Source organism: Myotis yumanensis, unplaced genomic scaffold (assembly GCF_028538775.1).
Source record: "Myotis yumanensis isolate MYYU_CA2020_CCGP unplaced genomic scaffold, mMyoYum1.0.hap1 SCAF_4, whole genome shotgun sequence".
Taxonomy (NCBI): Eukaryota; Metazoa; Chordata; class Mammalia; order Chiroptera; family Vespertilionidae; genus Myotis; species Myotis yumanensis.
This window is the reverse complement of record NW_027223755.1, coordinates 90910274-90922404: the sequence shown is the minus strand read 5'-3', so window position 1 is coordinate 90922404 and position 12131 is coordinate 90910274. Positions and strand designations below refer to the sequence as shown.

Sequence of the window (12131 nt, the reverse complement as noted above, 5' to 3'; positions counted from 1 at the left end):
ATAAGGTTTGGCATAATTTTCTAATCTCTCTCAATGGTGATTGTCTACTTATTATAAGTTAGATCTTCCCATATTAAATAGCAGAGAATAATACTATTTAGAATCTTAAAATACTTTCTCAGAAAACCGGGGGAATTTGGGAAGTGTTTGTTTTGAAAAGCAAAATATATGTAAGGTGCATTGCTGAAAGGGCATTTGCACTGAACCTGTACTTGGAGAAAAATTTAATGTCAGAGTCAGAAAATGTGCTTTTGCCAGGACCTCCTTCATGGGTGATGTAAGAATAAAAGCAGTGCGACTATTTAAAATAGCCAGAGAAGAATGAATCGAGCAAGCGAGCAGGTGATGAAAAGATTGTTTGATGGGGCTGAAGATGAGTAGATTACAGATGAGTAAAGAGAAAAAAGATTGCACTTCTAAGTGTTTATAATAAAATGCTCCCTGGATCGGAAAATTAGTAATAACAATCTGAGTACACATAGTTTTGGAAAGGTCACTGCTTTTCAAAGGAAGGGGCAAGATTATCTGAAATGTTACAACTAGAGAATATGATCACAAAATGGGTTAGCATGAGGGCTGGAGTAAAGGCCCATTGGAGGAGACTTCAGTTCAACGCCTCCTCCCTATATTGTCATGTACAAGCAATCCACGCATCACTGAAGATGTGGAAGGGAAAATAAGAAACTTCAGTATTTTAGATTAAATGGAAGTAGGAATCTGAACTTTTAAATTATTTTGTGTCTGTCACAGAGAGTACTTGAATAATTATGTAAATGCTGAAAGCAAGGGACTGAATATAATTATGGCAGATTTCTGTTAAATTAATTTGAGAAGACAATATTTTCTTCACAGCTGTGGTTTCAGGAGTATATTTTTTCTCAGACCCCGTCTGCAGTTACGTTATAACATTTAATGGTAAACTAGCTGTTTTGTTTAACAATATTGATTGAAACAGTTGTGGAATCACTTAAAAGTAATCTTCAGTTTTTTAGCATAATCATGGATAATTAGGGGATAAGGTTACCACATGATAAGAAAAGTACACTTAGGTCTGGCCAGTATGACTCAGTTGATTGGGCATTGTCCTGTGCACCAAAAGGTTGCTGGTTCGATTCCCTGTTCGGGCACATGCAAGAGGCAGCCCATCACTGTTTGTCTTTCATCGATGTTTCCCTCCCTCTTCCTTCCTCACTCTCTAAAATCAATAAAAACATATTACACAAAGAAAAGTGCACTTATAATAGCAGCTAACCTTTTTTATAGTACTAGCTATGTGGCAGGCCCTGTTCCGAGTGCCTTACATAGAATGTGTAATCCTTGTAACAGTTTTTTGAGGTAGGTTTTATTATCCCCATTTTACAGATGAAATCGAGACACTGAGCCATTAAATGACTTGCCTAAGACCACACAGCCAGTAAAGTGATTTCAAACCCAGGAAATAAGGATTCTCCAGAGTCTGCACTGCACCATGCTGTCCCGCCACTCACAGATTACCAATCCATCAGGAGACGGGAGTGCTCCCAGGTGTGATGTGCAGCTTAGCCAGTGTAAAGAATAGAAAAAAAGAGAGAAAATCCTCAATGTTAACCCAAATGTGAAAGAAAAAGAAATTTAAGAGCAATAATTTTTTTTGAATGATTGGTCCTTTGTCCTCAACTAGAGTCTAGTAGATATGATGGAACGTAATGAGCGGCTGCCAGAGCCATTGTCATTGTAAAGAATTTTCCAGCAGGCAACACTTGGCACTAGTATTGAGAATAGGAGGAAAAATTGAACCGGAACTGCTGTCTAACACCTTGCGTCTAAAATGGTGTACTGATTATAACTGTGCGTTTGTATATCATTTCAAATAGAATGGAAATTAAAATTATAATATCTATTCTTCAGTGGTATCATTTAGTGGTACCCAGCTCTAAAATCTCCTTTGTCATCCAGAGTGGTTGGAGAATTGGTCCATCTGGTTTCATTTCCTTCCATTTGGAAAGTCTTTGCTGTTTAACCCTTGTTGAAATTATTAGTTAATAATGAAGATTCCTCTTCTGTTTCACCTCACCCTCGTCTCTTTTAGTGCAGTTTGTTCCATGTTCTCCCATCTCTCATGGTTGCTTTGTTTCCTCAACTCAGTTGCAAGCCCTACAGGGAAGAGAACAGCCTTATTCTTCTTGTCTGTCATATCTTGTACTACTTGGACACAAACAGTACTTGCTGTTTCAAGGCCCTGGCCAGTTTGGCTCAGTGGATAGAATGTTGGCCTCCAGACTGAGGGGTCCTGGGTTCGATTCCAGTCAAGGACACATGCCCGGGTTGTGGGCTTAATCCCCAGTAGGGGGCATGCAGGAGGCAGCCAATCAATGAGTCTCTCTCATCATTGATATTTCTATCTCTCCCTCTCCCTTCCTCTCTGAAAAAAAAAAAAAAAAAAAAAAAAAAGAATATAACGTACTTTTTCTTTGGTTATAGATGATCTTATCATGATTGTAGCTCCTGATTACAAATCTTTGTTATGAAAGTACAGTTCTGTTGATTTAAGCAGTATAAGGTACTGAACTACCTTGAAGACAAGAATTATCGTGTAACTATCTTTGCATCTAGAGTACCTAGCACAGCACATAGGCACACTGATAAATATTTTTAAATAAATGCACCAGTGGGTGAATCAGTGCTGAGATGCTGATTTTTTTCGTTTAAATCTCAGTTGGAAATTTGCTTTCTTGAATCAACCCTGATTTTTCCTTTAAAATTGAGTGATTAATGGGGGTTTTTTAAATTGGAGTTCCATCATATATGTTTTTATTTTCTAAAATCATTGATTTTTAACCATCCCTATTTATGATTACTCCGAAAGTATCCTACATAACAAAACCCTAATATGCAAATCAACTGAATGGCAGAACAACCAGTCACTATGACGTGCACTGACCACCAGGGGGCAGACGCTCAATGCAGGAGCTGCCCCCTGGTGGTCAGTGTGCTCCCACAAAAGCCAGGCTCATGCCTGGAGAGTGCAGCGGTGGTGGTGGGAGCCTCTCCCTCCTCCGTGGCAGCACTAAAGACCCCTCGGTGGATGTCTGACTGTAAGCCGGCAGGCGGACATCCCCCAAGGGGTCCCAGACTGCAAGAGGGCACAGGCTGGGCTGAGGGACACCCCTACCCCCCCAGTGCATGAATGTCGTACACCGGGCCTCTAGTTGGAATGTAAATTATTTAAATTATTTTTAATGCTCAATAACATATTAGCATGTTTTTTGATTAAATGTTTCAATAATTTATCTGCAGTGTTTTTACATGCTTATTTCAATGTCTGAAAGTGCTTAAAGAACATATAAAATAGAAAATAAACAGCAGCTTTTTTAACTCTGGAAGATGGGAAGTAGTACCCAACCAAAAAATCCTTTTCTTGCCCATCACTTGTCTGGGCCTATTGACTTCTCAAGTATTTCTTGTATTCTTTTTTACCACTATAGTCATGTTGGTCATTTTCTGTATTATAAGTTACAAAAGATGAAAGTCTGGAATTTCTAAATTAATTCCAAAATGTTTAAAGTGTTTTTCTCTCGCAGGGAAAAGGCTAGCATGGTTGTCCCGGAAGAAAGGGAAGGCAGAAGTGAAACAAACCTAGACCTGGTAAGAGGCTCCCAGTCGGCAGGTGATCCCACCGACACTCGGAAAGCAGGTGAGTCCTGCCCTCCCGTTGCCTCTAAAGGAGGCTGTGAGATTCCAGAGTTTCTATGCCGAGACTTGGTTTTCTCAACAAACTTAAAAATGGTTGTCTGCTCCCAAACCCTCGTCCCCACTCTGCCGTTTAGTAACCCTGTGTCCTTCCTGAACCTCAGGCTCCTCACCTGTAAAATAAGGGGGTGTAGTTGATGCACCCCAGCTTGGAAATTAGCTATGTTCCAGCACTGCTTTTAAATGTGGTTGGTTGAGACTGAATGTACTTTTGCAAAGAAATTTTTGTAAATGGTGATTAGGTTCTTATCTTAACTGGAAGAAGCCAGTTTAACCAGAGATAGATAGAGTTGTTTAGGTACATTCCCACTTATCTTTCTGGATTTGTTTATTGCTTCTTGAAGCTTCTCCAGATCCCAGGGGTGTGTACTCTCATTGCTGTGCAGTATCCGAACTGCAGCAGACCACCAAGACCTGCTGAATTCCAAGCGCACCCTGACCCAGGAATAATGTTTCCCATTCCCACATCCATTTCCCCATGGCAGCAGCTGAGATCAGTAAGTGACAGAGAAAAGCAGTATGATTGAGTTGATTTAACCTTTGGTGGGGTCAAGCACAGTCAGAGCAGTAGGTCTCAGAATTTGGTGTAATTAAGAATAACCTCAGCCCTGGCCAGGTGGTTCCGTTGGGTGGAGTGTCGTCCCATACACCAAAAGGTTGCAGGTTTTTTTCCTGGTCGGGGTGTATACGGGAAGCAGCTGATTAATGTTTCTCTCCCACATATCGATAATTTCTCTCTCTCTCTCTTTTCTGTCTCTCTACCTTCCTCTCTTTATAATCAATAAAAACATATCCTTGGGTGAGGATTATTAAGAAATAAAAATAACCCCAGATGCTTGTTAAAACTGTGGACTTACAGGCCTCAGTTCATAGGCATTCCAGTTCAGTAGATCTGAAAGCGTCTCAGTGGTCCTTGGACCATCCTTTGGGAAACAGTGCCTCAGAGCATCTAGGTCTTTTGGAAGAAGATTCCTATTAACTTGAACAGATTGGTGGCATTTCATGCAGAACTTTAGAATGTAAGGCAGTGTGAAGGCAGATAGATTTGAGCGTGGAGGTACCACTCAGAAAGCTACTCACAGAAATCTGTCCTTTTGAGTTCAGTCCTCTGAGCCCTGTGTTAGTTGCCTATGGCTGCTGTAACAAATTACCACAAACTTAGTGGCTTGAAACAACACACATTAATTATGTTACAATTATTATCTTACTAGGGGCCCAGTGCAGGAATTCGTGCACATTGAAAGGAACTGTGGGCCACGAAGCTGTGGTGGGCACAGGGGCAGGTCTCGGCCCATCCTCACGCCCCCACCCGGCCCCTCCCACCACAGCCCCCAGTCCCCTCTCTACCAGCAGCCCCGCTCCCGCTCCCACACGCTGATGGCGCTGGCCCTGCTCACACCCGCTGCCGGTGTCGGCCCTAATCACTCCACACCATCAGTAGGTGTGAATGGCGGCTGCTGGCCCCAATCGCCCCTCAGGAGCAGGGGGAGGTGGAGAAGCCCTGAGGGGTGATCGGGGCCGGCAGCTGCCGCTCACACCTGCTGATGGCACTGAGTGATCGGGCCCAGCACCATGCGTTGGCAGTGGGTGCGAGCAGGGCTGGCGCCAGCAGCAGGTGCGAGTGCCAGGTGGGACTGCAGTACACGGGAGCAAAGAATTTTCAGTAACCACCAGAGGCCCACCCCGATGACAGCAACCTGTGCCCTGCCTTGGTCTGGCGTCCCTGCTCACCTGCTCCACCATCACGCTGCAGCCAACACCTGCCATGTTCCGCGCTCTGCTGCCTGCTGCCGATGCCCACCATGTTCCGCGTGCGCCCCCTGGTGGTCAGCGCATGTCATAGTGACTGGTTATTCGGTTGTTCGGCCGTTCGGTCTATTTGCATATTAAGGTTATATATATATATAGATAGATAGATAATTCCAAAGTCCTGTGGGTCTCACTGGGCTAAAATGAAGGTGTTGGCAGGGCTGCATTCCTCCTCGGGGGTCTGGGGGAGAACCCCTTTCCTTTCCAGGTTCTAGAGGCTGCCTGCATTCCTTGGCTTATGGCCTCCTCATCCACCTTCAAAAACAGTAGTTCCAACACGAACTTTCCCGCTTTCCTCTTTCACCTGTAAGGACACTTGGTCCTGCCTGGATAATCCCAAGTCGTCTCCCAATCTTAAGCTCTGTAATTTATTCACATTTGCATATAAAGTCACGTATGTATGGGTTCCGGCGATTAGGACATGGGCCTCTTTACGGGCTGTTATTCTGCCTACCACAGCCTTTGTGTAGTGAAGCCTTTAACCCAGAAGCAGTAGCATCCCCTGAGAGCTTATTATAAATACAGTCTTAGACCCTATCTCAGACAGAGCCTGGGATTGACAAAAGTAGGTTTATAGTTGTAATACAAATAAATAACGTAATAATTAATAAATAATAATACAAGAATAAACTGTTTTGTAGTCTCACAACTGTAAACCTACTTTTGCCAACCCCCGTATAGAATTCGCTCTTTACCATATGATTTCACTTATATGTGGGATATAAAACACAAAGTAACAAGAAAGGGTCAAATATGTGGTGAGGGAAGGAGACTCGACTCTGGGTGGTGAGCACACAAGGCACTATACAGATGCTGTATTATAGAATCAGCCACCTGGCACATATAATGTTAGCAAACAATGCCACCTCAATACATTTAACTTGAAAAAAAGAGTAAATCTGGGTATTAGGAATTTAAAAAAAAAACAAAACACAACAGAATTTGCTCTTTAACATGATCCTGGTGGTTCGCATGCACATGACAGCGTGAGGAGCTCTGTTCCACGGTGTTCTTGCTTTTCCTACCGTCTTCCGTTTTCCCACCTCGGGACCCATTGATAGAAGCACTCAAAGTCCCAAAATTGTTCCCAACAGCTCGTAAGGCAATTTGTTCAGCGAGTATTTTTAGGCATCTGCAGTGTGCCAGGCTCTGCCCTAGGAACTGGGAATACGTAACCAGGGAAATGTGTTCAGTGCAATGATGAGGGACTGCAGAGGGAACTGCAGAGGGAACGTGATAGCACATGCTGGTATTTATGAATCGTTGTTAGAAAGGAAGCACCCATTGATTCTAACTTTCCTATTCGTTCTATTTAGCTTAAGAGAAATTGCCTTTATTTACTTTATAAACAAGCCTTTTTTAAAATATAGAAAAATATGGAATATTAACACAGCACTATGTAACCATGCATCATAGATTAATAAAAAAATAATTTTAAACTTCAATTGTTATATTCCATCTTCTACAAATTCTCCCTCAGGAACATTACTTAAAATGCTACTTTTTCTTACCAGGTGGCCAGGAACAGAAAAGTATACAGCAAACGATAGTGGTGGATATGCGTGAGTTTCGAAGTGAACTCCCATCTCTGATCCATCGTCGGGGCATTGACATTGAGCCAGTGACCTTGGAGGTTGGAGATTACATTCTGACCCCAGAAATGTGTGTGGAACGCAAGAGCATCAGCGATTTGATCGGCTCTTTAAACAACGGCCGCCTCTACAGCCAGTGCATCTCCATGTCCCGCTACTACAAGCGACCAGTGCTGCTGATCGAGTTTGACCCCAGCAAGCCTTTCTCTCTCGTTGCCCGAGGCGCCTTCCACCAGGAGATCTCCAGCAACGACATTAGTTCCAAACTCACGCTCCTCACCCTGCACTTCCCCAAACTCCGGCTTCTCTGGTGCCCGTCCCCTCACGCCACCGCGGAGCTGTTTGAGGAGCTGAAACAAAATAAGCCGCAGCCTGATGCGGCGACAGCCATGGCTGTCACAGCGGATTCTGGAACCCTCCCCGAGTCAGACAAGTATAATCCTGGCCCCCAGGACTTCTTGTTAAAGATGCCGGGGGTGAATGCCAAAAACTGTCGCTCCTTGATGAGCCACGTGAAGAACATTGCGGAATTAGCAAGCCTGTCACAAGACAAGCTCGCAAGCATCCTGGGGAACGCTGCAAACGCCAAGCAGCTTTATGACTTCATTCACACCTCTTACGCAGAGATTCTATCGAAAGGGAAAGGGAAAAAATGAACAATGGTGGCTGTTTACTTACCTCCTGACTGTGCTTGTCAACTGCTCTTTGCCAGCTGTGATAGGTCATTATTATGATGAGCTCAGTATTTCATTCTCTCCCCACGTTTTTAATGATTGTGCTGTGTTTCGTAGTTCAGTGGATCAGAAGCCAGGATTTCTCCCTGAACTTTGCATTTAAGCACCTTCTTAACCTTTTCGTGCCGGCTCTCCCTCCCTCCCTGCGCTGTCCACGCCCGGGTGCGTGTGTTCAGTTTTTGAATAAGGTGTATCAGGATCAGGTAAAGTTTCTATAAGTGCGTATAGGCGGCCACTTGTGAGACAAGCTGGAGTTTATGTGTCCCGCACAGACGGACAAAGCACACAATCGTGTTTTCACCCGCTGTCTGTAGAGGGCCCCTGGAACTCTGAGAAGGAGACATTTCTTTGCCACCCCTGACCAGTTTCCCCCCACATCTTCCTCAGACATCCTTCTGCCACCTGTCTGCCTCTAAGAAAACTCATGGGGGCGTCCTCCTACTAATTTAAGACAACCACCTCTAAAAGCGGCTGATTAATTTTCTAGACACCTGAATAAATACAGATGTAGCACTCAGTTGTTCCAGACCAGTATTTTTAAAACATAAAATGAATTACCTATTTACAGAATTTTATGGTATAGGTGAGGAACGCTTAGAATTCTGTTTTTACTGATAGTTAACGTCCTAAAGATTTTGTTTTCCTTCCTTAAGTTGAGTTAAAAGGACTGGAAGTAACTGGAAAATCAATTTATAGATTATATAAAATTCTAAAGAAATATAAATATATGTATTTAAAAAATTATAAAGAACCCTGGCCAATGTGGCTTATTAGTTGGTTGAGCATCATCCCGTACACCGAAAGGTTGCCCATTTGATCCCCAGTCAAGGTGCGTGTGGGAGGCAACCGATTGATGTTTTTCTCATCTTCTTTCTCTCTCTCCCTCTTCCTTCCTCTCTCTCTCTCAAAAGAAAATCAATAAAAAAATATTTTTAAAAAATTCATAAAGAAAAAAAATCTCATTGTAAACCTGATTGATTTCATTTGACTTTTAAGGTGTACATAAGGGGCATTCATACCATCTTTGTGCAGTTTTTAAACTTTTATATTTAAACATTATTAACTTAAGTCAGTGGTTCTCAACCTTCTTAATGCTGCAACCCTTTAATACAGTTCCTCATGTTGTGGTTACAAATTGAACATAATTAAAGCATAGTGATTAATCACAAAAACAATATGTAATTATATATGTGTTTTCCGATGGTCTTAGGTGACTCCTGTGAAAGGGTCGTTCGACCCCCAAAGGGGTCACGACCCACAGGTTGAGAACCGCTGACTTAAGTATTAGTCACATATTTAATAATGAGTAGTAAAATTTCTACCTCAAGAGCTGATGTAGACATCAGTTTCACTAGCCATATCCCACAGTGTAGTGTTTCTTTAGTGTCAGCCATGTTTTTCTTTGTCGCACTAAGTCTCAACTCAGAGGACACAGTGGACCATGTAACACAAAATGGGCTTCAACTTTAACAAAAGCACTGCTTTTAACTGTCCTCTCCAAACAGAACCATACTGATTCCTTGGTTTCTTGGTATGTTAACGAATGTTAATACAGTTAAAGTATATGTGGATTTTGCAAGGATACTTGCAAAAATGAATTGAGGGGCATCAAAGAGCCCTATTGGTTATTGTAGAACTCTGTTCAGAGATTTGGAGCGTAGAGAAGAGGACAAGAAACAAAAATTAGTTTAAGGTAGATTAAAGATTTGGGCTACTAATTTTGTTTAAAATAGGGTTAAAATATACCCTTGAGAATAGAAAACAAAAATGTCAGATACACATACCATTAAAATCATAATTAAAAGGAACTTTAAAATAGCCGTACCACCTCAAATAATCATGGTTACTATCATTTTTATTCACCCTGTCCTATCAGTTTAGCTTGAGGTATGTAGTTTCTATTATTTTGTTATTTCTTCTTGTACATTCCACCTGCCTTTTATTGTTCTTTCATTACATAAAAGGAAGAACCTGACAGCACCTTCTTTGATAAGGGTTTTATTACAAGTTAAATGTTCAAAAATAAGCTTTTAAAGCTACCATTTTAAACAATCCGAGTTATTAGTACAACTGAGGTAATAGTGTTCATTGTATTTAGAAAGCCAGTGGCCCCTGACTCTCCAGTGCTGTTACTTACCATTGTACCTAGTGGACATTTGAAAACAGGTGCATCGTCTCGTGTATATGTGACGCATGAGCGATAGTTTCTAATGACTCTACGTGGTCGTTATGAATGAAAGGCTCTCCCCGCGGCGTCCTCTCCCAACTTAAATGAATGTATTTGAAATGTGTCTCCAGTTGTGGGAAGCCTTTAATACACCATCGTGTGTTTACTTTTATCAAATATTTTGTGTGTGGCAAACGAACTAGAAAGGCACAGTTGAAAAATTACTATAACACTTCATATCCTAGCATCATTTCGTTAGCTCTCCCTTTCTCTTTGAAAGTCGGAAACATCCAGGATACATATGAACTCACGCTTAGCTTTTTAAAAACTCGAGATCAGCATTATTTTACTTCATGTTTTTTCCATAAAAACTTGAGCATATGAAATAGTGTGTGATATGTTGATTTGTTTACATCATTGTGCCTGTTTCCTTAAAATTATACAAGAAGAAATCACTTTTAATAGTGGCCGTAAATAATGTCCTTTGACAATAAGTTGCTGTTTCTTCGATCTGTTTCTTCAATCGGAGGCTTAACATGTCTACATATGTTTTAGTACAGCCAGAATGCAGTTTCCCAGCTCATGGGGGACTAAAAATAACGTTAGTCCCATTCCTCAACCCATTGGGAACATAGAGGGTTAAATCTAGATTGGGTTGTGTTGAGAGCATAAAATTAATAAATGGCCTTGAACAGGAAAGCCTACCCTGAAGCAAATCTGAAGAAGTGGGTGGGGGCAAAGTGGCAGACACTAGGCTTTGCTTTTGTTTTTCAAGCATAATTTGATTTTCCTTTGGCTCAGAAAACTCTTTAGGGAAATTCCCTTCTCTTTGGTGTTTAGTTTAACCTAGAAATGTCCTATTAAAAACCAACGTTGTAGGAAAATTCTCTTCTCGGACTCAAGTGTATAAAAATGTAGCCAGACTTCTGCATGAGTTGTCATTTTTCTTAATTATTTCGCTTTGTATTTTGATTTGTAGCTCTTTCCTGTTTGATTCTCAACTTCAGTACTTAATTTACCGTCTTTATCCACAGGTTTTCCGTGGCTTACAGGACTGCTTTTTGATTTAAGGGTATGGAAGCCAAAATTTGGGTGGGATGGAGACATAACTGATTTATATCAATTTGTAACAGAGTTTGTGTGTTTTTAATAAAATGTGTATTTATTCAGTATTTTCCTCAGCACCCTGTGAGTAAAGTAAAAATAACAATACATACTGAAAGGGCATAAATTCCCAGTGCATTATATTTACCATTGTGTTAGCAAATATAATTTTTGATTCAGAGAATATTTAATGTGGTTTCTTTTTTGATCTGTAGAATAAATGATTAAAGCTGAACTGCTCTTTGAACCACTGCTATTGCGTGTGATGTGCTTGGTCAATCCACTTTCTAAGGCTTCAGCATATTTTTCTTTTGGTGTTTTTTTATTATTATTATTTTGTAGCAATTCTCCTTAAGGAAGAAAAAAAAAACCTATTCTCCTTCTGAAATACTCATTTGTTGACATATAATGACTATGTGGTGAGCACAATGCCTGGACGTCTTAACGGAGATTAATTTCCTGCCACCCCTGACTCATACATTTTTGTTCCTTTGAAAGAAGTGAATTATCCTTTGACACATCTAGAATCTATTAATCCCTTAACAAGTTAATTATTAGTTAACTAATTGGCTCATTATTATGATTTAATTATTTTGCTTCTGCTTTAAAATGTAGAACCAAATCCCTTCTTAACAAGGGGTAAGACAGGTTATTTCTCAAAATGTTGTAATGTCGTAATAAAGACCCTACTAGAATAATTAACCCTTTCTTTGTAGTAGTAATGTAACTCATATTTACTGGGAACTGGTATGTTATCTCATTTAATCCTCATAAAGCTATAAGGGTACTTCTATTTAAAATATTTTACTCCGTGAAACTGAGGCACAGAGTAATTTACCTAACGTCACCCAGTTGTAAATGATAGAACCCCAGGGTCTGACTCCAGAGTCCCTGATGAAACACTGGTGGTGAGTGGTGGGAGGAGAGAATGGGAGACTGGTGAGTGTCCACGTTTATATGTCTAATTACAGTCACAGAAAAAGCAGATTGGTTTGT

At 41.1% G+C, this 12131-nt stretch overlaps 1 protein-coding gene across 1 annotated transcript in view; it reads left to right on the top strand.

Annotated features, from left to right (window-relative positions):
* ERCC4 (ERCC excision repair 4, endonuclease catalytic subunit) overlaps positions 1–11382 on the top strand; it is a 30980-nt gene extending 19598 nt beyond the window's left edge. The window contains exons 10-11 of the mRNA XM_070412954.1: positions 3561–3673; positions 7053–11382. Coding sequence (XP_070269055.1) covers positions 3561–3673; positions 7053–7786 — 847 coding nt within the window. The 3' untranslated portion in view covers positions 7787–11382. The remainder of the gene's footprint in view (positions 1–3560; positions 3674–7052) is intronic.
* The last annotated feature ends 749 nt before the right edge of the window (positions 11383–12131 follow it).